We start from the raw sequence: 27,745 nt of genomic DNA, 5'->3' as shown, positions 1-27,745 counted from the left end.
ATCAAGATTGCATAAGTGGGGCCCATATGGCCTACCGTAACACTCTATTGTATCTATTGTAACACAAATTTGTTATAATTAACCAACATTAGATTTTATAATGTCACGCTATATCTAAATATACATCATACTAGAATAGGAAAACGTTACAATAGGCCCCAAAAGCGTTACAATAGGTCTATTGTAACACCAGGGGGCGTTACGTATAAGCATTACAATAGACACCCTAATGTAATACTTCACTGATCTGTTGTAACAAAGAGGAAAACGTTACAATAGGCACCTACTGTAACACTAAATGGTGTTACAAAAGGCCCCAAAAGCGTTACAATAGGTCTATTGTAACACCAGGGGGCGTTACGTATAAGCATTACAATAGAAACCCTAATGTAATACTTTACTGATCTATTGTAACAGAGAGGAAAACGTTACAATAGGCACCTACTGTAACACTAACCGGGCCAAATGTAACGTAAAATGAGTGATACAATAGCTTGATCAAGATTATATAAGTGGGGCCCACATGCCTACCGTAACACTCTATTGTATCTATTGTAACACAAATTTGTTATAATTAACCAACATTAGATTTTATAATGTCACGCTATATCGAAATATACTTCATACTAGAATAGGAAAAAACAACGATTAATATTAAAAATTTTAATATACATGCTCTGTGTATACAACAAGCCCAATACCAAAATAAAATCTCCAATACATATCTAAAATACTACAAAACCAACTAAAATTACAACAATTTGATCGATCAGTAAAGTTACAACTGCAATTCAAAATAGTTGAATCAGCAGATCAATAAAATTCATTATCAACGCATGGTGACTGCGGTGTAAACCTAAGAAAATGACTCTGCTAAAAACACGTGATAATGTGTATTGACCTTGTTCCTGAATATGCACATTGGAATACTAATGAGAAAAAGGCACAGAAACTAGCAATGGAAAGAATGAAAAATTGATGGTTTTTAAACTTTACCTGCAATGAATGACAAAAATCAGCAGATGGTTTGGTTTGTTACTTCCCACATACTTGTTCAGCATTAAAATATAGTGTGACATTATGATCAAGCCCCCTGTCATTTTCTCTGTAACATCATTCTCCCTAACGCCTTGTCCGTTATTACCTACAGGATTTGGTTGCTGAAAATATACATATTTATTAACCAACAGTTATCATATCTTGAAACCAAAGAAAATTAAATCAAATTTGCTTTATAGCTCATAGGTAAGTATCTGTTGGGAACGCAAGACCTGAGCAGATCCACCTTGACTGTTTTCATGAATATTCTGTATTTTTTAAATAAAAAAATATGTTCATCTTTGGACTATTCTGAATAGTTAATAAATTTTTTGAAAGAAATCGCTTATCTTTCAATCGTACCTTATCACATAAACATTCAGGTCTTGTGTTAATCTCAGCACCTGAACCTGGAGCTTTGGTTTTTGGTTTGATCACGACTGCCTTTTTCTTGAACACCCTAATACACAACATTGAGAATTTGCAACTGTCATAATTATTTTTTATGTTGCCTTTTACTTTATAAATTCTTCACATAATTATATTTTCACAGAACAATCAAATCACATCCAGTAGTTGAAACAACCATGATAAATAAAAACCCTGCTCTAATATAAAATCCCAAAATTAACAACATCAAGATCGTAGGTTTTTACCAAAATTCCAACAACCCTGCTTTAAGAAACCAAAACAAATTCCTGAAAAATAAAAATAAACATAAACCCAGTAAAATACATAAATATCTTGTATATTCTAAAAAATAAAAAAAACCACAAATTCAACAACTGGAAATAAGAGAAATCCAATAAAAAAAATGAAAAAATAAGCAATAATTGTAAAAAAAATGCTAACCAAGCCTCTCTGGACACCATCAGGCTTAATCTGAAGAGTGGATGATTATTACAGCTTAAATGACCTCAAGAAACCACATTAAATCAAAATCTGGTAAAACACAATGACTTTACTTCATAAGAAATGAGTTGTCAATTTACCTTGTCAGGAGGTATGTCCATCGCCTCTTGAATCTTCAATTCTATTGAGAAATTGTTCATATCTGCCAAGACACCTTTAAGTTGAATAGTACTAGGAAAATCTCATCGGTATCTCCCAAATATGATTAATGGGCTCTCTAATAGAAGGCCAAGTATACATGAAGGATACAACTGCACAATTATCTAGAAAATCAGAACTAAGATTCTATAAGATTATTCAGAATCAGATCTAAATAAATGTAACTAAAAAAATAAAAAAAAATTAAAGCACAAAAAAATGGCTGCTCATTTCACGACATGGACAAGGTAATAAGGGAAAATGTGTTACATATCTTACGAAGTTCCGAGAAAGAAGCAATATACATTACAATTTAGTAAAATGTTAATGGTCAAAGGTATAAGAATGCAGAACTACGTGACTGCATATGTGTAGTGTTCATTGCAATGTACAGCCTATGATGAATCCATGATACCAAATGAAACCACGTCTTATGAGTACATCCTTTTTATGCAATTGAAGTAGGATACACTTGGGACTAGATAACACTAATAATTCTGAAAGTTAGTGAGAAATCAACTCAATGCATAATGCTTACCTCAAGATCATCAAGATCAAGATTGTCTAAATTGTTGATGCTAATGTTTGCTAGAATGGTGTGGAAAGTCCTGGTAAAGAAACCTTTCATTCGAATCTGAACAAGCATCAAAGATATTTCCAGAGTAGATTATTAGGCTTTTCACTAATATCCTCATCATTAATTCAAAATCAGTAGATAGTATTATTTTTGAAAAGAAAAGAAGGCACTAACTAGATGGTTTAATGGAAACTCATACATAAGCATCTAAAGAAAGAAAAGGCAATATCTCTACAAGAAAAATTATTACCGTAGCAAGTGATCCCACCATACTAAGCATTAGAGAAAATCTGATACAATGTTAAAACTGGTTCTATATATATATGAGAACAAATTTATAATTACTTAATCCGGTGTGGGGGCACTGCATTAGTACAGATACATGTATGTATGACACTGCATTTTCGATTTTGTTGTCCAAAAATGAATTTTAGCAAAAAAAAATAAAACTAACCAAGTTACAGAAACTATAAAAGTAAAAAAATAAATAGATGTCCTATTGTCTGGCTTACAATGAGGTGGATATATTGACATTCATAGTTAAGCAAAACTTAACATATGTGTTAGCTAAACTATAATAGTACTGCAATGTTCGGTCATTTGGCTTACACGTTCCCTCTGAACTTTAGCTGCTTCATCTTCATTTCGCATTTTCTCACTCTGAAGCACTTTCACACTAATTTCAAGATCAGAAATTGCATCTTCTAGCTCTTTTTTCCTAGTCCTAAGACTTTCAAGCTCATCAATATCTACATCTGGAGTTAAATAGCAGTAAATATTAGTAAAAAGTACAAATATACTTTATATATTTAAACTCACCAAATCAAAAATTTTAAAGATAACATCCTGATATCTTGCTTTCGCCTCCTCCGCAAGTGCCTAACAAGTATAAAATCCAATCCGTTTCATTTCACCATACACATTTATGAATAAAATTAATTAATCACATAAAACATCAATACAGAGAGATCAAAATTCAACAAGAATCAACTTAAAATGGTATATAACTAACTTCGCAGCTGGATCCTGGAATCGAGACACCTAATTAGTCAAACTACCTAATTAGTACCCTAATTACTCAAACATCCAACTCAAATACCTTGATTAGTCAAATACAAATTAATTACTAATCGAACCAGAGAGAAGAAGATGCTAAGAACTTTAAAACCATAAATATTACACCAAATCAAACAAGAAACTAAAATTGAGAAATCTAACCATAATAAAGAAGAAAAGTTTGTAATCATTGTTGTAGTCGGTACAAGAGAGATATGAAGAGAGAGAAGGGGGAGAGAGAGAGAGTACCTTCAGGGAACAAGTGGAGCCGAGAGAGGAGGCTGAGACTGAGGGTTTGAGAATGAGAGAGATTTGTCCGAGAATGTTTTTTCATTTGGGGGAAAATATACCGCCCAAATAATTCAGATAGTAAATTGTGCATATTTTTTTTAGTTTTTTTAATTATTTAATTGTTATTGATTAAATAGGAAAATAAAAAAGTCTTTGAATTTATGTATAAAAAATTCTAGATTTAAATCATATTATATGTTACATTGATCATTCACTAATAAATTAGATTATATAATTTAAAACTAATTTATGATAATATTTCTATTTTAATATTTTTAAAAATTTAAAAAGTATCTAATGTAACACTAGTTGTTGGTGTTACATGTTGTGCAACACCGGAAATTCTCCGCAACACTAGCTTTATAGCTATTGTAACACGACAAGAGATGTGTTACAATAGGCCAAAAATCTCTTAGCTAATGTAACGCTCCTTGTAACACTTGCATTACAGTAGCCCACTTATGGCGTAGTGAATATTTTAGTTATTTAGGTATAAATTTTGGTAATTTAAATTCAATTTTTAGTGATTTCCTTTGTCATTAGCGGTTTGGACAGTGGTGTTAATGTGGTTGTAGTATATATTTAGTGATTGTGGTTTAATTTTGATAATTTTGGCAGTGATGCATGGTAGTGGTGGTATGATAATGATGGTCTGGTATTAGCATAGCGATGTGTTATTAGTGGTGATGATAATGGTATATTTATAAAAAATGAATCAAAGATTTATTACTCAACTTATACATAGTTTTTTATATAGTAATTAATAATATGAAATGCGTAATCTATTATTTTTAGTTTTGTATTGTATATGATTTTTTATTTAATTTGTATCGATGAAACTAAATAAATCATCCCGTAATTATATATACGTGTGTGTATGCTAGCCTAAAACCCGTGTGATGCACAGATTATTTATAATATTACATAATTTTTTCAAATTTAATTTGAAGTAAAAATTTTAATTTCTGAAACTTATTTATTTGAAACTTTAAGAACATGATTTGATAATGCTTATTAATATACACATAGGTGTATAAGTTAGTGATACTACAGTTTTAAAAAAGAATGTAATGATTGAAATTTATATTTATATTGATATTTATAGGTGTGTTAATGAAATATTATTATATTTAATTAAAAGATAAATTTTATCTGAGATCAATAGTATACGAATTGTCATTAGTCTGTTAACCGACCAAATCCAACTAACCATCTTCAGATTTATCTTAGTTTAATACGTTTAAACCCGACTAAACCCAAATTAATGGTAAAATTTTATGTATTAATGACAAAAAATTATATTAGCATGAGACCTGTTATATCAACCAAATCCAGTTAATTATACTTACTATTTGTTTAATTTAATTTTAGCCCGGGATAATTATTATTTTATTTTAGACCGAATGGATAATATCTATTATTTTATTTTAGTTTAATGACATTATATCGACTCCACGAATTTTCTTTCAAATTTTTTATTTTGTTATAATCCAGTCCAATAATATAATATTTTTAGCGGGATCAATAATATTTATTATTTTATTTTAGCTCAATTCTTCAAAGCCAACTAACTATATACAGTTCTTTTAATTTTTAATTTAAAATTGGATCAATAATATAATTTTGTTTAGTCCGACCGAGTGAATTTTATACTACCTTCGTCTCCCTCATTTCTTTTTTTAAATTATTTTTAAAATTTACTTTTTTTTTCTAAAAATTTGAACATTATATTTTTGTTTAAAAGAAAAATAATTTATGCAACTACATTTAATATGAGCACTAAAGTGTGAACCGAGACCCCATATTCGATGTAAAGAATTCAGGGGGACGGGGGGAGTATATTATTTTGTTTTAACGAAAACCATTAGACATATTACAATTTTGTTACGAATATTTATCTATTTATGAGAGTGTTTTTACTTTAAATATTACTATAATTACGGTGACAAGACTGGCTCCCAACCAAACTTTAATTGTTTCGTCTTTAATATAATAGTACTAGCCTAAAATCATGTGCGATGCATAGATTGTTTTTAATATTATATATTTTTGAATTTAGTTTTAAGCAAAAAATTTAAACTCTGAAATTTATTTATTAGAAATTTTTAATAATATGATTTGATTATAATTTTAAATATACACGTGTATAATTTAGTGATATTTTAGTTTTTAAAAAATAAGACTGATTGAAAAATATAGTTTTAATGATATTTATCGGTGTATTTATGAAATATAATTATCTTTTAATTAAAGGTAAATTTTAGCTCACATCAATAAAATATGAATTATATTGTACCGGCCATATCCAACTAATTATATTCAGATTTATTTTAGTTTTAATATGTTTAATTTTAGCGTATAACAATTCTATACATTATTTTATTTTAACTTCAGTCCCGTTATATCGATCGGCTAATTATATTTATTTAATTTTTTAATTATATTTTAGCTCTTTGTGAATATTATTTTATTTTAAAATGAATAGATAATATATTTTGTTTTAGCTTGATGATATATTTTGTTTTAATGAATAGATAATATATTATATCGATAAACCTATTAAATTTAAAATTTTATTTTTGTTTTAGCCTACTTCAGTAAATGCTTTTTTAACTTGATCGATAATATTTATTATTTTATTTTAACATGAGGTACTAAATCTTAAAGTTTTAGCCTCCGGCCCGTTATATCAAGCAAATCTAGCTAATTAAATTTTGTTTTTGTTTAATTTTATTTTAGCACGAGGTAAATAGGTAAATATTATTTTTTCTTAGATCTAATGGATAATATAATTAATTTTGTTTTAGCTTGATGACATTAAATGAGCTAAACGAATTTTCTTTTAAATATTTGTTTTTGTTTTATCCTATTTATTATTTTGTTTTATGATGATGACATTATATCGATCAAATGAATTTTCTTTCAAAAATTTTATTGGTCTTTATTATTTTGTTTTAGTCCGAGCCTGCAAATCTAACTAACTATATGTAGTTTACTTTTAATTTTTATTTCAGATTGGATAAATTGTATAATTTTGTTTAGCGCAGCCCGGATGAATATTATATATTATTTTATTTAAACCAAGTTTATTAGATATATTATAATTCTATTTGTATTTATACAATTCTATTATAAATCTTAATCTATTTATGAGAGTGTTTTATTTTGAGTATTGCTATAATTATGTTGACCATACCTAGAGGTTTTAGATTTCTTCTTTCTTGTATAAGTTTGGGGTGAGCTTGTGTCCCTAACCCTTTTGGCCTGTGCTCTTGGCTGAGAGCTTTGTTCAATAACTACATCCTTTTGGGAGGATGCAGCTAGAAGTGAGCTTTTATCCTTTTTAAGCACTGCAGTTTGTTGGGAAACTGCAGTGTGGCTAGGCTGGGATTCACTCAACTCTCCAACCTTATTCTTGGGGTTTCTTTGATGTTCACCCCTTCCCTCACCTAACTTACCCTCCTTCACACTCCCCTATTTGGTTTTGGTGGATTTTTCAACTGGTATCTTTTGAGAGATACCAGAGGGGGTTTTCTTTGATTTGGATTTAGAAATAGTAGTAGGTTTGGCAGCTTTGGTAGGCAATTGTTTGGTCATTGGTACAGTTGCCATAGCTACTCCTGAACTCAAAGAAATTGTGGAGGTTGGAATAGTTGTAGGGATGGATGAACTTACCTCACTTACCTGAGGTGCCTGCACTACAGGAAAGTAGAACATTGGCACATCCTTGTGATGATTGGCCCTGTTCAAATCTGTAATGAGTCTTCTCTCTTGAACCCAACAAACCAGTTTGTTATTTGGGTTCTCAAGCACAATCTCTTCACAGAGGTGGTTAGCCAATAACATGAAAAATCTAGCATAATACACATTCTTACCTCTTTTAGCTAACTCTCCTAATTTAAAACCTAACTCAAACAAGACAAGGTCACTGAAATTATAAAATTTATCTGTAACTAGCATGTATAGCATGTTAAGCATGAAAATATTCACTGAATCAAAATTACTGACTTTTCCAGAGAAAACCTTAATAACTACATTACACATGAAACTCCACTCCTTCCTAAGACCCATTCTCCTAATATCACTCAGTTTAGAAGTAGGAAGTGCATAATGCATGGAATTAAGCATATTGATAATATCAGTGTCATTGTGTGGTGAAGTCACATTATTATCAGGAATTTTGAAACATGCTTTTATCACATCACTATTGATACAAAATTCATTACCTTTGATGGTTAGAGTGATGGTCTTGTCAGTAGAGTTGTAGATAGAAGTGGTCCACATCTCTTCAACAACTTCATAGAAGATTGTGGGTAATTCCATCATGGCATAATTTAGCTTGCAATTCTTCACAAAGTCAATCATCTTGTGATAGTCCTCTGATTGCTGAATACCCTTATTGACCAATGCAGTGAAATTGTTCTTCTCATAAATGAACCCAATTTGAGACATAATCTTTACTACAGGTGCCATTGTTAGAGAATGAAATCTTGAAGAGAAGGAGAATAATTGCTTAAGAGAGAATGAAATAAGAGCAGTTGAATTTGAGAATGATAAAAGAAAACAATTGCAATGAAATAAGCTTTTATACTATCTAAAAAATAACTGATAAAAATAATAAAGTAAAGTAAATTAACCAATAGAAATTGCCTAAAATAGCCGTTTAAAAATAAACTGTAAAAATTCCACTCATTATCCGTCGTGTAATGCTTACAAACTGTAAGTATACTCGATGGATAATGTACAGGGAATTAACGGCTGAGATTAAGACAATTCGACGGATGAGGATAAACTGTTATCCGTCGAGACATAGGATATTCAAGAAAAGTAATTGATTTTTATTAGCAAAAAGTGTGTCGACGGATAACCAAACTCGATGGATAAGGGTCATCCGTCGAGATGTAAATTTTGACACAGCCAAAATTTCATCCAAGACTGAAAAATCAATTCAATTTCTGGCTGCATTTCAACTTGCAAAATAACTCAGATAGATTTAAGAGTAATTAAGCATACCTAACTCACTTACCAACCTTGAAAAAGTGGATTCATCCAGTGGCTTGGTAAAGATATCTGCAAGTTGCTTCTCACTTGGAACAAAATGTAGTTCAACAGTACCATTCATTACATGTTCCCTTATAAAATGGTACTTGATATCTATGTGCTTTGTCCTTGAATGCTGCACTGGATTTTCAGTGATGGCAATTGCACTTGTGTTATCACAGAAAATTGGAATCCTCTCAACTTGCAAACCATAGTCCAGCAATTGATTTTTCATCCATAAAATATGTGCACAGCAACTGCCAGCAGCAATATATTCAGCTTCAGCTGTAGAAGTAGAAACTGAATTTTGCTTTTTACTGAACCAGGACACAAGCTTATTTCCTAGAATTTGTCAGGTTCCTGTTGAACTCTTTCTATCAATTCTACAACCTGCATAATCTGCATCTGAATAACCAGTTAGATCAAAACCAGAATCTCTAGGGTACCAAATGCCAAGTTTTGGTGTTCCCTTGAGATATCTGAAAATTCTCTTAATAGCTATCAAGTGAGATTCTCTAGGATCAGCCTGAAATCTAGCACATAAACAAGTAGCAAACATTATATCTGGCCTACTAGCTGTTAAGTACAGAAGTGAGCCAACCATGCCCCTATAACTTGAAATATCCACAGACTTTTCAGTAGTGTTTAATTCAAGCTTAGTTGGTGTGGCCATGGGAGTTTTTGTAGATGTGCAATCCATTAGATCAAACTTCTTTAAAAGATCAAAAATATATTTAGTTTGACTAATGAATATTCCATCACTAACTTGCTTAACTTGTAAACCAAGAAAATAAGTTAGTTCTCCCATCATACTCATTTCATACTTACTTTGCATCAATTTGGCAAACTTTTTGCAAAGTTTCTCATCTATAGAGCCAAAAATAATATCATCCACATAAATTTGAACAAGTATACTAGAGCCATTAACATTTCTGAAAAATAAAGTTTTATCTACAATACCTCTTGTGAAGTGATTTTCCAAAAGGAACTTTGATAAAGTGTCATACCAGGCTCTAGGTGCTTGCTTCAGTCCATAAAGTGCTTTTAGAAGATAATAGACATAATCTGGAAAATTTGGATCTTCAAAACCAGGAGGTTGACTGACATATACTTCTTCCTCCAAATCTCCATTCAGAAAGGCACTTTTGACATCCATTTGATAGACCTTGAAATTGGCATGGGCTGCATAGGATACGAAGATTCTGATGGCTTCAAGTCTTGCAACAGGAGCAAATGTTTCATCAAAATCAATTCCTTCTTGCTGACAATAGCCATTAGCAACCAATCTAGCTTTGTTCCTAACTACTATGCCATTTTCATCCATCTTGTTTCTGAATACCCACTTGGTGTCTATTGGATTCTTTCCTTTAGGCTTGGGTACCAGCTTCCATACATTATTCCATTCAAATTGGTTTAGCTCCTCCTGCATAGCTAAAATCCAATCAGGATCCAATAGAGCTTCTTCTACCTTCTTTGGTTCTTCCTTTGACAGAAAGCTGATGTATAGACATTCTTCCTGAGTTGCTCTTTTTGTTTGAACTCTAGAAGAAACATCACCAATGATAAGCTCAATGGGGTGATCTTTTGTCCATTTCCTTTGTTGAGGTAGATTAGCTCTAGATGAAGAGACCTCATTGTTGTCTTGATGTGTGATTGAGTTTTGATTTCTAGAAACTCTCCCTGATTTTATGAATCTTTGATTTGAGAAAGGGGAACTTTCTGTAGGTGATCTGTCTTGACTTCCTGCACCTTTTGATAACCCGGCAGATGGTGAATTTTGAGTACCGATGGATGAAGCAGGTTGTCTCCCGACGGATAACGCAGATTGCCTTCCGATAGATGAAGCATTATGCAACTCGACAGATGTTGAGTTTTGTGCTTCATTGGCAGTAGATTTGTCTGCATTATCCTTAGACACTGTTTCTTGATCACTTTCATCATCACTGTCATCACTAACCATCTCCACATTGTCGAATTTTAGGCTCTCATGGTAATCTCCATCTTTCAGTCCTTCAATATTTTTATCATCAAACACAACATGTATAGATTCCACAACAATGTTGGTTCTTAGATTGTAGACTCTATATGCTTTACCAACAGCATATCCAACAAAAATTCCTTCATCTGCTTTAGCATCAAACTTCCCATTTTGATCAGTTTGATTTCTCAGGATATAGCATTTGCAGCCAAAGACATGAAGAAAGTTTAGAGTTGACTTCTTGTTCTTGAACAATTGATAGGGAGTCATGCATCTTGCTTGATTAACCAGAGAAATGTTTAGAGTGTAGCATGCAGTATTTACAGCTTCAGCCCAGAATTATGTTGGTAGTTTAGATTCTTCAAGCATTGTCCTTGCAGCTTCAATAAGTGATCTATTCTTCCTTTCCACTACTCCATTATGTTGTGGAGTCCTTGCTGCTGAAAACTCATACAGAATCCCATTTTCTTCACAAAATGCTCTCATGACAGAATTCTTGAACTCAGTTCTATTGTCACTCCTGATTCTTCTAACTTTGAAATCAGGATGATTGTTGACTTGCCTTATGTGATTGATGATGATTTCACTAGCCTCATCTTTAGATTTTAGGAAATATGTCCAAGAGAACTTTGAGAAATCATCTACAATTACTAGGCAAAATCTTTTCCTTGAGATGGACAATACATTGACTGGTCCAAACAAATCCATGTGAAGCAGTTGCAAAGGCTCTTCAATTGTTGAATCAAGTTTCTTCCTGAATGATACTTTGATCTGCTTCCCTTTTTGGAAGGCATCACACAGTCCATCCTTTGAAAACTCCACTAGAGGAATGCCTCTTACCAGTTCTTTCTTTACCAGCTCATTCATGGTCTTGAAGTTTAAATGGGATAGCTTCTTGTGCCATAGCCAACTTTCATCCTGACTTGTTTTACTGAGAAGACAAGTTACAGACTCTACTTTGGATGAGTTGAAATCAGCTAGATACACATTTCCTTTTCTCACACCAGTGAGAACCACTTTGTTGCTTCTTTTATTAGTCACAACACAGGCTTCTGAGTTGAAGGTTACTGAATTGCCTTTGTCACAAAGCTGGCTGATACTCAACAGATTATGTTTGAGACCATCCACTAAGGCAACCTCCTCAATAATGACATTGTCCTTTGAAATCAAGCCATATCCTACAGTATAACCCTTGCTGTCATCTCCAAAAGTAATACTTGGGCCAGCTCTCTCCTTAAACTCTGTGAGCAGGGTATAATCACCAGTCATGTGTCTTGAACAACCACTATCCAAGTACCAAAGATTCTTTTTGTTTCCCTGTACACATCAAAATCAAATCAAGTTGATTTTGGTACCCAAGTTTCCTTGGATCCTGCCTTGTTAACTTTCTTTTTCTGTTTCTTAGGTCTTATCTCATTTGACTTAGGAATTTTAGATTCATAGACCTTTGAAACCATTCATTGCAACAAAATTATCATGCATATTATGACTAACAGGAAATGGCATGCTTGGTGTAAACATGTTATTCCAGTAAGGCATGCTAAATGGCATTTGTGGCATACTATATGCAGCATAATAAGGATTAGGTGCAAATGGCATATTAGCAAACTGTGCATTCATGTTCTGTGTAGGCATAGCATTAACAGACATGGGAGGCATGGCATTCATGTTAGGAAATTGAGACTGAACAGACATGGGAGTAGGCATGGTAGATTTTTAATTAACAGATAAATGATTTACACTACCACACTTGACACAGATTTTTCTAGGAGCATATTTATCAGGTATGTAGTTATTGTGTTTGTTAATCCCTACTTTACCATTCCTATTGTTTTTCCTTTTAGTCTCTGTTTTTACCTCAATTTTCTCAAGTCTGTCACTTAACTGTTTGACAATCATGTGACCAACATTAGACTTTTTCCCTTTCTTAACTTGACTTGACTCTCCTGAAACAAAGTTCTTGGAAACAGACCCATACTTCTCATTCAGCTTGATTAGTTTGGCTTTGCTAATGGGCTTGCTCACAGCCGACGGATGAGGATTTTCATCATTTGACGGATAACACTTTTTGTTATCCGACGGATAGTCCTCATCATCCGTCGAGTCTACATCTGTTAGCAGTCCATCTACCAAATTAGGTTCTAGTTTCTCTTTGTTCGTTTTTCAGGCTTCATCACAGAAAGACTCAATTCCTTGAACTTTGGTGATTTGAGCATGGACATCCCTGGATGTTTTCCATGCTTTAATCACCTCTTGTTCACGCTCGAGCTGCTTCTTCAAAATCTCTTCCTTTTTCAAGGACTCAGTTAATTCCTCCTTGGCAATCTTACACTCAATTCTTAATTTTTCAAAATCAATAAACTGAGACTCAAGCACATTATTCCTCTCACTTAAAAACAAATTGTTTTCTTTGATTTTAGCATTTTCTTTAGTAAGAGACTTAAGTGTAACACGCAAATGATATAATTCTGTAGACATGTCATTTATGGCATCATCACACTCAACTTTAGATAAATGTGCAAGGTTTGTAGTAATTACCTGATTGCTTGAGGACGTTGTCTCTGTCTCATCAGACTTAGCCATTAGGGCTAGATTGACATAGCTGACATCTTCATCTTCATCCAGACCATTTGATGCCCAGTCATTTTCTTGTGTAATAAAAGCCCTTTCCTTTTGTTTGAGTAGATCAAAGTATTTTTGCTTATAATCCACAGACTCAAACTTTTTCTTACTGGAATCTGACTTCTACACTCATTGGAAAAATGCCCTGCCAAGCCACATTTGAAACATTTGAATTTTGACTTATCCACCATGTTTCTATTTGGCTTGGATGCTCCAAAGTTCTTCTTGAACTTGAGCTTGGCAAATCTCCTGGAAAGAAATGCTAGGTGCTCATCAATGTCCTCCATGTCATATTGGCTCAATGAATCTTCACTTTCTACTGCAAGCCCCTTGCCCTTGTTCTCACAGACCTTAGAAGTTGATTCAACAACTTCCATCTTCACTTCCTTCTCCTTTTCCAAATCAGCAACTAGTGCAATGGATCCTCCTTTCTTCTTTCCTCTCTCCATCCTTTCATCCTGCTCTATTTCAAGCTCATAGGTTTTCAGGATGCAATACAGTCTCTCCAAAGTAAACTCCTTATAATCTTGTGAGTTTCTTAATGAGACTGTCATTGGTTTCCATTTCTTTGGAAGAGATCTAAGGAATTTCATATTAGAGTCTTTAGTCTGATAGACTCTTCCATGCAACTTAAGAGCATTTAGTAGTTTTTGAAACCTACTAAAAATGTCAGTGAGAGACTCACTTTCCTCATTATGATAATGCTCATATTGTTGAATCAAGAGCTGCATCTTATTTTCTCTAACTTGCTCAGTGCCATCACATATTATCTGTATAGCATCCCAAACTTCCTTGGCAGTTTTACAGTTGATAATGTTGTCAAACATGTCTGCATCAACACCATTAAACAGAATATTCATGGCCTTTTTATCCTTCCTGACTTGTTTAATGTCAGGATCAGACCATTCATGCCTTGGCTTGGGAACTGATGGCTCGTTTCCTGTTGCAGCTCTCATTGGAACATGAGGGCCTCTTTCTATGCAGTCCACATAGGCCTCATCTTGAGAAAGTATATGAAGATGCATCTTTACTTTCCAATGATGGTAATTATCTTTATCTAGAAAAGGAATCTTGACTCCAACATCCTTCTTGTTCATCTTGCTGAATTGTTTTGATCTTTAAACTCTTTGTAGATTAAGAGCTAGCTCTGATACCAATTGTTAGTCCCTTAACAATATAGCAAGAATTACAGAAGGGGGGTTGAATGAAATTCTTGAACCTTTTTCTTAAAATAAAAATGTTCAAACTCGAATACAAATATAAGTGTTTTGATTAGCACAATGCGGAATAAAAACTTACGTGAATCAAAACATAAGTAATTAAAAACAAGAGTCTTTAAAAACTTTCTGGTGGATTTAAACAATTCCACCAGAGATATATATTATATCGAGAGAACTCTGTGTGCAAGAATGCTCACAGCTGCTTACAAATTTGAACTACTGATAATACAGAGAAATGCTAATAATTCTGCTTACAAATGTTTTTCACTTTTTGTATTTCAGATCTTAGTTTCTATTTGCTACTTTCTTGGTTTATATATTACCAAGATTACAAAGTCAAAAGATAGAATCATCATAAAAACTATCAGTTTTTATGCTTTGCTACTTTGTTCTCTATTACCCAGTTAATAGGCTTCCTCATTCCATTTGCATACATCTCGACGCATGTGACCAGTTGTCATTGTCAACTGATGTTTGAATTCTTTATCAGTTGGGTACATGATCATCCGTCGACTTTATGATCATCCGTTGATGGCTTCATTGATCATCCGTCGACTGCTATATTAAACATCCATTGATAGCCATTTGATCATCCATCGATGGCTTTGTTAATCATCCGTCGGTAGCTATTTTGGCACTTGACTTCATTTCACGTATGCAGAATTACAAGACATCATTTATGTACAATTAATTAACCTATTCTGCATATCTAGTTAAAGCCAACATGACTTATATGCTACTACATAATCTATACAAAGGTGTATGCAGAAATGTGCTACAAACTTATTATTACATAAGCTACTCACTCGATGGATAATAAGTCATCATCCGTCGGGACTATAATGAGTTATCCGTCGGGACTATAATTCTTATCCGTCGAGTGCTACATTATTTCACTAAGTAAAATCTACTTAGGTGTTTTGTTTATATCATTATCAAGTACACGGCATATGCACAACATATATATATATATATAGATATATTTTAAAGAGTATTATATTAATATTTTAATTTTATTGACTTCAAAATTTGAAAATTTGTATATATAATTATTAGTTATTTATAAAATATATCTTTTTAAATTTGATTTTTTTAGCAGTTAATAAATTTAAATCATCGATTTTCATTACTTGTATATTGCATACATATGGTATTAATTTATCTTAATTGAACATTATAGGTAAACATTATAGGTCATATCGTGTGATATTTATAAATGGAAATAGTTAACGAATTTCACAATATAATGGATGATCTTCTTGTGAAATTGATTGATATGTGACTTGAATTCATTTTTGTTCAGAATCATATGCTCCATTCTTATTATAAACGACATGTAATATTAATTTAATATAAATAGTACATTAGTCTCTTTCTAATTGGTAAAAAATATCAAGTTTTAAATTAGTTAAAGGGATATATTTATCTTGTTACAATTGATAAAAAACAATGTTGACTTATTCTAAATATATTAGATATATAAAATAATCTCTTTGGAAAAAGTTTGTTATTAGTTGGGAGGAATTTTTGATAATTCTGGATTAAATCTTGAAAAACAGTAAAATTGAATATAATAAGTGATTCACGCTGAACTTACCAAATAATTTTTAGAAAGGTATCAAAAATTTCTTCAATGTAGTGGTTGAAAATATGAATATTATTATTTCTCAATTAATGGCAAGATAATGAGTTTAATTCTCATGACAAACGGTTTTTTAGATATGAATATGATAGTCATTTAATGTAACTACAAATTATTTTATTAATAGTAATCAATAACTGTAACTAAATAACCGTAATAAAATTAATGATTATGATATATAGAACCTAATTAACTCTTACTTGGAAAAACAGAAATATACTTTTACTAATTGTTCTAAAAAATTGCTTAGAATTTTTAAAACGAGTTAAATATATGTAGTACCCCAAGGGCGAAGAACAGTGGAAATTTTGTCACGATATCTGGGAAGGCACATGCCACCTTATAATTTATAAATTTTCTTTCAAAATATTTCCATACATTTAAATTTTAAATTAGGTTGTACAATGCACCTCAGTTTATCTAAAATCAGAAAGTGATAGCCATTCTAATTTCAAAATATTAACTAATCTGAAATTTGATGAACATGTTTATAGTTGTTTTTGCTCCACTAGATTGGTATGAATGGTAAAAACGGTGAATAAGAGTTAACAGTGTGACTTTTAGCTTGTTTTCCGGTAATAATTCTAAAAGAATCACCTCGATAACTATATGCACTATGGCCTATTTTCAGTAGCAATAAAAGAACCAAGTGAATAGATAAATGGATAATGTATCTTGTTGTGCAAGACATACCTGTATAATAACAAGACTAAGTTATATTGACAACCCTAATATTTAGTTGTTTGATAATTAATTTTGTATTATGTATTGTATTTCTTGAGTCTGTAAAAAGGTTAGAAGATTAGACATGAGTATTTTTCTGTAAACAGATTCAAGCTAAGGAATAAACCCTGGAAGAAGATCTATCCATGATTATGCCTCAGAGAAAAGTGTAGAAGCTTGGAGTTTCATAAAACTGTTTTATGAAAAATGTTTCAAGTCAAGATATCGACAAGTCACAAATCAAGTTAGATCGAGAAGTCATTCGAGAACTCCAAAATGAATTATCGAGAAGTCCAAAATGGCTTATAGAGAAGTCTCAGAGATATCGAAAAGTCAAATGAAGATGTAGAGAACTGAAGATATCGACAAGTCATTTCGGCATGTAGAGAACTCAGAGATATCGATAAGTCAAATTAAAATGCAAAGAATTGAAGATATTGACAAGTCAATTTCTCATATAGAGATCTCAGAGATATCAACAAGTCAAAGTGTATATAGAGATATCAGATATATCGACAAGTAAATTCTACATGTGGAGATCTTAGACATATCGATAAGTCATTTAACATGCAAAGATCAAGAGACCTCGACAAGTCAAATATACCTATAGAGAACTCAGAGATCTCGATAAGTCATTATACTTATCGAGATGTCACTTTTCTATAGAACAAACTGGAGATCAATATGCCTCTCAAAAACATAATGCAGACAAATTAAATATTCAAGATTATCAGTCAACAAACGATCTATCAATTAGACCAAAAAGTCTACAAAGTAGCTGGAAGAATACAAGATCAAGGGCCAAGATTAACTGGACAAAGGATGGTCACAGACCTACAAGATTCTGCACAGATTTGCTAAGCTAGAATTGGAAATAGAAAAAGATTTCTTTAGAAAGTAGTTTAGTATATTTTAGTGCAAGTCTTGTAAACTCGTGCTGCTAGTGTATAAAGCATGCACTGGTCCTTAGTTTAGTAGTAACAAATATATTCAGATTTTCTTGTATTCTCTCAAGGAAGAAGCTGAGTTCTTATATTTTTAAGAACACATAATTTATAGCAAGAAAAACTTAATTAATACAAATTAAGTGAGTTATGAAATATTGTGCTTGTTGTTTTATTTCTGCTAACACAATATCTCTGCAAATATAAACTGCTTTGTTCACACAATATCCATACAAATTTAAAAAGGCTAAAAATTCAAAGAAACAAATTCACCCCCCCCCCTATGTTGTACTCAATATCTAACAAGTTTATATCAGAGTAAAATCTGAAAGTAAACAGATAAAGATCTTGAAAGTATGAGTGCACAAAAGATAAGCAGTATCAAGATAACAGCCTTTGATAAAATCAACCATACACTTTGGAAAAAGAAGATGATGTTGTTCATAAGAATGGCCAACCCAATGTACATCCAGATTCTCAAGAATGACCCTTTTATTCCAATGAAAAGGGTTGATGAATCTACTGATGGAGATATGGCCATTCCAGCTTATTATGGCCCTAAAGACCCCTCAAAATACATTGAACCTGAAAAGAAAAAAATTCTCTCTGGATAGTGGCCTGCAACTAATTCTGATAGAGTCACTTGACAATATCATGTACAACAATATTGTCAACTATGACACATATAAACTGATCTGGGAGAAGATTGAGATTTTGTGTGAGGATATAGAGGAAGTAAGATCAAATCAAACGAGAATACTGGTGTCTCAGTATGAGGGATTCATGGCAAAGCCTAAAGAAGGAATTACTGAAGTTTTTGAAAGGTTTAACAAACAGATAAATGACTTGAAACTTTATAATAAATATTATGAAGCTGAGGAGGTTAACCTAAAGTTCTTTCTAGCTCTTCCTGACCACCTTGAACATAAAATATCAGCTATTAGAGAAGGAAGAGACTTGAACAGAATAACACTGGAAGTTTTTTATGGAATCTTGAAAACTTATGAGCTTGAAATATTGCAAAGAAATTCATTAAAGGCAAAACAAAGACATGTGGTTGATGGTTCCAGTGCCTTAGTTATAAATGACAGTGAAGCAAGTGAAGATGAACAAGATGCTCAAGTTCCGGTTATTTATGCTGTGGAGCAAAAGAACAAAGGACCTCAGAAACAAGTTGTTTTGGAGCTAGAGGAAGATGATTTCTACACCCTTGATGAGCTAGATGAGATGGATCAATATATGAATTACCTGGCTAAAAAATTCACTAACATTAGAGTTAAAAAGCCAAGGTTCTTCAAGAATAAGGGACAGTCTTCCAATAGCAACACTTGGAAACCAAAAACTCAGTATAACTCAGCTAGCAAAGGTTGCTACAAGACTGGATCTGTTGACATATCAAAGATAAGGTGCTTCAACTGTGATAAGTTGGGTCACTTTGCTACTGAGTGCAGGATGTCTAAGAAGGTGAAGAATGATAAAGCCTATTTGGAATTGGAGGCAAAGTATGAAGCACTCTTGAAGAAACAACAAGGAAAGGATTACATAGATGAAGGCAAGAGTTGGGAAGGTACTGATGAAGAAGATGAGAATGAATAGTTTGGAAACTATACACATATGGCTCTTGAGCAAGGAGAATCATCCTCATCAAAATCAGAGGTACCAACTCTAACTACCATCGATTTAAATAGAAGCCAATATAAAGAAACTGTTGAAAAGATAAGTGTAGAAATGTTTCATATCCATATAAGCATGGTGGCAGCTGCCGAGGAAGTTAGTATACTGTCAAAGACATATGAGAAGCTTGAGATTGAGAAACAAGAATTGGAACTACAGCTTATTGAGCTTGAAAATGTCAAGCAAGAAAATGAATACTTGAAAACAAGCTGAAGTGTGCAAGTGAAATTGAAGCTGTGTTGAGGGAAAAGTTAGAGAAGAGTGAAGTAAAATTGAAGTCATTCAAGAATGCATCTCTGTTGGTTGGACAATACTATAAGAATAACAAACCATATGCTAACATAGTTATTGGTTTGGACTACGATGCCTTGAACAACAATAAGAAAAGTGAAGGTGACAAAGGTAAAGCAATTGCAAATCAAGATATCCCAGTTATGCTGATAAAAGTTGATGCACCTTTGTTCAAGGCATGTAAAGTCAATTTCAGTGAAGTTGAGTTGGTCATCAAGCAAGAACTTACAGATGAAGACAATGAAAAGAAAAATAAATAAACCACTCCTACTGCTAAAATAAAAAAAGCCCATGGTTAATCAAGTTTCAAAGACACCAATCAAAAATGAGAATGCTGGAAAAAATAAGAAGAACATGAATGGGAAAATTGGAGTGAACAAGAGCAACAACTTTGCATTTGTTGCAGATGCTCCCAAGAAATAATGTCAAAAGTGTGGCTTTACAAATCACCTAACTCACCTTTGCAAAAAGGCTGTTAGTGAGCCAAAAGTGGGAGCCCGCAGATACAATAAAGCAAAGGGTGAAGATACCTATTCTTTCTGTGATAAAATTTATTGCATTCCTTGTAATATGAAAGTGATGACAAGATTTCATAAACTGAGAGTAGATCTCAAAGAAGTTAAAATTGGATCTGCAGCTAAAAAGAAAAATGCAAATCAGTCATTGAACGCCGTTCTTTCTGAATCATCAAATTTTACTTCTGCAACTTCTGTTAAAATGAAGAAAGTACCCAACACTGTTTGGGTAGAAAAACACACTTATCCTCCTTGTGTGCAGGGCAAATTGAAGAAATTCATATGGATCATAGACAGTGGATGCTCTAGGCATATGACAGGTGATAAAACCCTGCTATCACAATTTGAGGAGATGGCTTGCCCATTGGTGACTTTTGGAGACGACAGCAAAGGATTCACAATGGGATATGGTAAGTTAGTTTCTCGAAATATTGTCATTGAAGATATTGCACTGGTAGCTGGTCTTGAGGTGAATCTCCTGAGTGTTAGTCAATTCACAGATAGAGGATTCAAGGTTTCATTTGACAAAGGAGATTGCTCAATTATCAGCAAAAAGACTGGTAAAGTTGCTTATGAAAGGAGTAAAAAAGGGAAACTTGTTTGTTCTAGATTTATATTCAGCAAATAAGGATGAAATATATTGCTTCTACACCAAGGCATTTATTGAGCAAAGCAAGCAGTGGCACAAGAAGCTTTCTCATATGAACTACAAAGCAATTAATACCTTAGTTAAAAAGGAATTAGTGAGAGATAGGCCAAATTTAGAATTTTCTCAAGATGAAGTTTGTGAGGCTTGTTAAAAAGGAAAAATGAAAAGGTCTAGTCACAAAAGCAAAGCTATGAATTCCATAATTGCACCTCTACAACTTATTTATATGGACATGTTTGGACCAGTTAATGTCTTATCTATTTCCAGAAAGAATATGCACTTGTGATGGTGGATGACTACTCAAGGTAGATATGGGTAGAGTTTAGGCATTTAAAGGATAAAACTCCACACATCATTATTGAACACATCAAGAAAATTGAGAAGCAGGTTAAAGATCAGAATTGTGTGAAAAGATTGAGGAGTGCCAATTGCACAGAATTCAAAAATACAATCTTAACTGAATTATGCAAAGATAAAGGTGTTTTTCAAGAGTTATTAGCTGCAAGAACACCTCAGCAAAATGGGGTAGTTGAAAGGAAGAATAGAACTTTGGTTGAGGCTGCTAGAACAATGCTGCAAGATTCTAATTTGTCAACAAGTTTTTGGGAAGAAGCTGTCAACATTCCATGCTACACTTAAAACAGATATCTCATCAACAAAAATCTTGGCAAGTCACCCAACTTAATCCTATCAAAAAGGAATCCTACTGTGAAGCATCTGCATGTGTTTGGAAGCAAGTGCTATGTTGTAAAAGACAACTCTGAATATATGGGAAAATTTGATTCTAAAGTTTTTGAAGCAATTCTTCTGGGATATTCATTAGAGAGAACTGCCTATAGAGTCTATGTGCTTGAACAAAAGAAATTTATGGAAAGTAAAAATATGAGTTTTGATGATGACAAGTGTCCAGTCTTGGAATGCCTTGATGAAAATGAAGCTGAAGCCCTTAAGTTTAAAAATCTCAACATTGATAGTGATTTTGAAGATGAAGCTGAGATCAACACAAGCAGCAGAATGAATGAAGAGTCAAATGAGAAAGTGAATCATGAGAATGGAAACTCATATCAAACACCTGAATTTGATAGCCAAACTCAGGGGGAGAAAGAGAAGAAAGTTCTGCAAGTCATGCCAATGGTGAAGAAAATGCAGAAAATTCAAGTCAACAAAATCACAAGAGATGCAATTATTGGTGATCCAAATGATGGTGTGAGGACTAGAAGTTCAACTGCTAATGAATGTCTACATGCATGCTTTCTTTCATAAATTGAGCCTAATAAAACTAAAGAAGTTCTACTTGATCCTGACTGGATATCTGCTATACAGGAAGAGCTAAATCAGTTTGAAAGGAACAAAGTTTGGGAGTTATTTCCCGCACCAAAGAACATAAGTATAATTGGAACAAAGTGGGTGTACAGGAACAAAATGGATGAAAATAGAATTATAACAAGAAAAAAAGCAAGGTTAGTAGAAAAGGCTACTCACAGGACTAATGAATTGATTATGTTGAAACTTTTGCTCAAGTTACAAGACTTAAAGTAATAAGGATCTTTCTTGCATTTGTGCACACTCAAATTTTAAAGTATATCAAATGGATGTAAAGAGTGCATTACTTAATGGTGAGTTAGAAGAAGAGGTTTATGTGCAACAATCATCTGGATTTGAAGATCCAGAATTTCCAGATATTGTCTACCAACTACACAAGGCTCTCTATGGATTAAAGCAAGCACCTAAAACTGGGTATGACACACTGTCAGATTTTTTGCTTAAACATGGATTCTCTAGAGGTACAATTAACAAGACTCAATTCTACAAGCAACATGGTGGTGATATGATCCTAGTTGAAATCTATGTGGATTATATCATTTTTGGTTCTACTAATGAGAAATTATGCCAAAGATTCTCAAGACTCATGCAGAGTGAATTTGAAATGAGCATGATGGGAGAATTAAGTTACTTTCTTGGACTTTAAGTCAGTCAAAGAAGTGATGTAATCTTCATCAGCCAAACCAAGTATGTTAAAGATTTATTGAAGAATTTTGGAATAGTTGATTGTTCACCTGCATCAACACCTATGTCTATAGCTACTAAGTTAGATCAAGATAAGAAAGGAAAAAGTGTAGACATTTTAGGTTATAGAGGAATGATTGGATCTTTGTTGTATTTTACTGCCAGTAGACCAGACATTATGTTCGCAACATATCTGTGTGCAAGATTTCAAGTCAATCCAAAGAAATCACATTTGATGGCTGTGAAGAGAATTTTCGAATACTTAAAGGGAACACCAAACTTGGGATTGTGGTATCCTAAGGGAACTAAATTTGAAGATGTTGGATACACAGATGGAGATTTTGCTGGATGAGGGTTGACATGAAGAACACTAGTGGGAGCTGTCAATTTTTTAGACAAAGAGTTGTATCCTGGTACAGTAAGAAATAACAATCTGTGTCAACTTCCACAGCTGAGGCTGAATACATAGCTGCTGGAAGTTGTTGTGCTCAAGTGCTTTGGATTAGAAATCAACTAATGGACTATGGCCTAGTGTTACACAAAATTCCATGTGTGACAATACTAGTGCTATACCTATTGTTGCTAATCAAGTTAATCATTCTAGAACAAATTACATTGATGTAAGATACCATTTTATTAGAGAACATGCTGTAAATGGTATTATTGAGCTTATTTTTGTTCCAACAGAAAAATAATTAGCTGACATTTTCACTAAACCTTTGGATGAAGCAACTTTCACTAGACTTGTTGGTGAAATTGGAATGTTAAATTCTTCATCCCAAAGGCAAGAACTCAGCTAATATGTTGTAGCAGATTAATTTCTAATAAATCAAAATTAATTTGATTTAATTGGAAATTAACTGAAATATGATTTATAAATATTTCAGAATTCCCTGCATATTTATTTTTCAAATTCAAAATTGAGTTTGGAATTTTTTAAATTCTAAGAAAAACTGTCTTAATGTTAATTTATATTTTCAATATGTGAACTTAATATAAGAAAGAACCAAAAAGAATAAAAGTTTATAGAGAACTGAGTTCTCGATAAGTCTAATTGACTTCTCTACAAGTCATTTTGAGATTTCTCAATAGAGTTCTCGATAAGCCTTTTTCTAGACTTCTCGAAGGACTTATCGACAAGCCTCATTATGACTACTCGATAAGTCTTGTAGAGATCTCGATATATGTTAATTCATAGAGGTGTCTAGAAGTGTCCATCTTTAGACTTCTCGATAATTTAGAACTGGAATAATTTAGTTTAATAAATTATTCTAGTTAAATGCTTTTGATATAAAATCATTATAATTTTATTTTTATTTATTCAAATAAAAATTGGAAATATTTAGTCCATTCAGGACAAACTGGGTATTTATTTAACATCTCGATAAGAGTCAGGAAAGTGACATATCTATATGTATATATTCTCACACGTGACTTCTTGACAAGAAAATCCCAAACGTTTATTCTTACTTTTCGATAAGTTTCTTGCCTTTTTCTATAAATACCCAGACATCTCGACATAACCCCTCTTTACTCTTTCGAGATCTCAAGTGACCTAACTTTTTACAAATCTTAACCGTTCTCTCTCATTTTCGAACTCTTTCTCTCTCAAATCTCTTACCCACTCAAATTCAAACAATATCAATGGCAACCAACAATGTTAGAGCTATTATCCCAAAGGATGAAACCAACTACTTGGCTTTTACAGATGCTAATCAGGTTCCTGACAGGTTCAAATGTTTTGTCAAGTTTCTAGATGAATCCTACCTTGCAGGAGCTTTGAATGTCAATCTTATTCTCTAACTCGATGTGTTTAATGACTTTTGGAACTCAGCTGTAATGGAGACAGTTGTGCATGAGAACCAGGAAGCTTCTTTGGTGGTTAAGTGCTCAATTCAAGGGAAGCAGGTGGAGTTTGATGCAAGTGATGTCAATAAAGCACTGGGTATTCCTACAAAAGGCTTAATGGATGCACCAACAACACAAGAGTTAGCTAAGTTCATGGTGAAAGAGATGTGTCCTAAGTCCAATCATGTATGATGATTTAGGAATAACTTTTATGTAATTTGTTTTGATTTCATTGATATTAATAAAAGACTTGTTTTGGTTTTATCGCGGGCTTTATCTATTTAAGTGTTTAAATAAGATATACCATAGTTTAGAGTAAAGCTTTTTATGGATTATGATGAGGTCATAATAATGAGACATAAAAGATGATAACTCTGAACTTAAATATTTCCTGGTCGTAAGATTACTAACTGGTAATTAGTAATCCGCAAAGATCGGTACATACTATGTTTGCTTCATTATGAAGGATGTCTGTTCTCATAGACATTTGTGTGGTGATACTATAGCTAGTATGTAGGTGATTATTATAGAATAAGTTCACTGAACATGACTCACACAGCTGAACAACTGATGGAGTTCACTCACGTGTCAGCAGATGTTCACATAGTGATAGTTGTACAAGTATCATTAGACTTGAGGTCATCACAGTCATCTTGTGTACACTGAACTATACTTTGGTTTAGTTCTTAGTCTCTAGGGACAATAATAAGGGCTCTACTGGGTGTAGGAATTTGTACACGAAGATAGTGTATGATCAATAAAGGATCTACCCCTTCCAGTGAAGGAAGAGAATGTTCAATGCTGATCCACTTATGCTAGTTCAGGAATCTCTGGACATAGTGAATGAAATTAGAAAGGAGTTTCTAATTCACATTAATTAGAACTAAGCATAGTGAATGGGAAAGCATATGATTAAATAAGATAGGCTTGGCACGAGTTCCATGCCTTGTATTTAATCATGACATTTCAGGGTAAAAGGAATTAATTGTACGGTAACTATTCACTGAATAGGTTCTTGGTATTCTAAGCAGTGAATTCGTATTATCCGGATAGTCGCGATATGCTGAAAAGTATCCCTCACGATGTAGAATAAATATGATTAATATATTAATTAATCATATTTAATGAATTAGAGAATTTATATAAATAATGATAAAATAGTTTATTATTATTTATTTTTACTACCGGCTTAATATTGAACCTACAGGGTCACACCATAAAAGAGAATGATTTAATGGTGGAGGAATTAATTAATAATGCCTGATAATTATTTATTTGTGAAATAAATAATTAATTAGTAAATTTAATAATTGATTAAATGAGATTTAATTAATTATAAATTAATTAAGAAAAGTTCTTAATATTATTAATTAAGAATTTAATTTTGGAAATTAAATCAAGTGAGAGAATTATTTCTAAAGTGTTTAGAAAAAGGATTAATAATTAAAAGGTGTTTTAATTATTAGTTAATAGGTTAATAAGAATAAAGGGTTAATAATAATAATATTTTATTGGAAAATTTTCAGCTGGAAATTTTGCCTTTAAATATACTATTATAAACCCTATTTGCAAAAAAAACCCAAATAAAAACCCTAATTTTAAAGTAGAAAAGAAAAGGAGGCAACTAATTCTCTCAACCTCTTCCTCCCTCCATTATTTTGATCTCTTGGTGGATACCGGTGGAGTGCTTCACACTTGAGGAGCAGCTGCTAGGGATCTCCATTCATCGTTCTTGGATCGCTATTAAAGGTTAGTAATCGATCCCTCGATTTATTCACGATTTGTATGCGATTATATGGATTTTATATCAAGAAAATATTTTACCATGCTTCTGTGATGTATAAAATCCTACAATGGTATCAGAGCGTAGGTTGTATGCATATAGATCTGTGATAAAAATTTTAGAATTTTATGATCTTGTATGAATTTATTATGATTTTTGCAAGTTATATCATGGATTAATTATGATTGATTAGAAATTGTTTCTCAAAATTATTTTTACTGTAGATGTGGGTTCTACAAGTGTTGTACTGTAGATCGTTTGGATATTTTTTTCATAATTTTCTAATGTGTGGATTAATTATTATGATTTTTTGAAGTTGTTTTAATTAAAATTCGTAATTAAATATGTATATATATATGTAATCTGTTATGTATATATATATATATATATATATATATATTGTTTGTTGCTGTAATCAAGCAAAAGGGGTGTACTAATGATGTTGATGGGTGGCACGTCGTTCGATGGCGGCGGCGGCTGTTGGATAATAATAATAAAAAAAATATTAAAGAAGCTGACAGGCGCAGAAAAAAAGCGCACGCGGGGAAGGGGGTGTCGCGCATTCCGGGAATGCCCTGTGGCGCATTCATGGAATGCGTTACACCTTTTAATGGCTTAAAAGGGTTGTAACGCATTACCGGAATGCGTTACAGGGCTTGTAACGCGTTCCTGTAATGCGTTATAGCCCATCTTTTTTTTTAATTTGATTTCTGGGAGTTTCGTAACTCCGTTTCGGGCGTGCAATATATCGTTGGATTCGTTTTTCCGAGACAGGTCTAATGGAGTGGTCAAATTTT

At 32.6% G+C, this 27,745-nt stretch overlaps 1 protein-coding gene across 9 annotated transcripts; it reads right to left on the bottom strand.

The window, feature by feature from the left end:
- Positions 1 to 698: 698 nt before the first annotated feature.
- LOC141678480 (uncharacterized) lies at positions 699 to 4,038 on the bottom strand. 9 transcript variants are annotated; one of them, XR_012557765.1, is made up of 9 exons: positions 3,971 to 4,038; positions 3,485 to 3,544; positions 3,275 to 3,389; positions 2,627 to 2,722; positions 2,031 to 2,092; positions 1,695 to 1,736; positions 1,402 to 1,498; positions 997 to 1,160; positions 699 to 908 (listed from the first exon to the last, which is right to left on the bottom strand). XR_012557765.1 is itself a non-coding variant. In XM_074484813.1 (6 exons), the coding sequence occupies exons 1-6, from the start codon at positions 1,908 to 1,910 to the stop codon at positions 857 to 859; spliced, it is 411 nt and encodes a 136-aa protein (XP_074340914.1). In that variant the 5' UTR covers positions 1,911 to 2,017; the 3' UTR covers positions 699 to 856. The 9 variants fall into 9 exon arrangements, 2 of the variants coding, with proteins under 2 accessions (XP_074340914.1, XP_074340915.1); XR_012557762.1 differs by having other exon boundaries at positions 2,031 to 2,104; positions 2,627 to 3,389; XR_012557763.1 differs by having other exon boundaries at positions 2,627 to 3,389.
- Positions 4,039 to 27,745: the final 23,707 nt, after the last annotated feature.

The sequence above is a fragment of the Apium graveolens genome, chromosome 8 (genome assembly GCF_009905375.1).
Source record: "Apium graveolens cultivar Ventura chromosome 8, ASM990537v1, whole genome shotgun sequence".
Taxonomy (NCBI): Eukaryota; Viridiplantae; Streptophyta; class Magnoliopsida; order Apiales; family Apiaceae; genus Apium; species Apium graveolens.
Note: the sequence above shows the minus strand (reverse complement) of the source record. Positions and strands in the feature narration are given on the sequence as shown.

Excerpts from the sequence above, each read along its gene's own strand:
- LOC141678480 (XM_074484813.1), bottom strand. The coding sequence starts at position 1,910 with ATGGTGTCCAGAGAGGCTTG. Across the intron at positions 1,737-1,890 it reads ATGGTGTCCAGAGAGGCTTG|GAATTTGTTTTGGTTTCTTA; the intron begins GTTAGCATTTTT and ends TTTATTTTTCAG. Across the intron at positions 1,308-1,401 it reads CTGAATGTTTATGTGATAAG|AATATTCATGAAAACAGTCA; the intron begins GTACGATTGAAA and ends TAAAAAATACAG.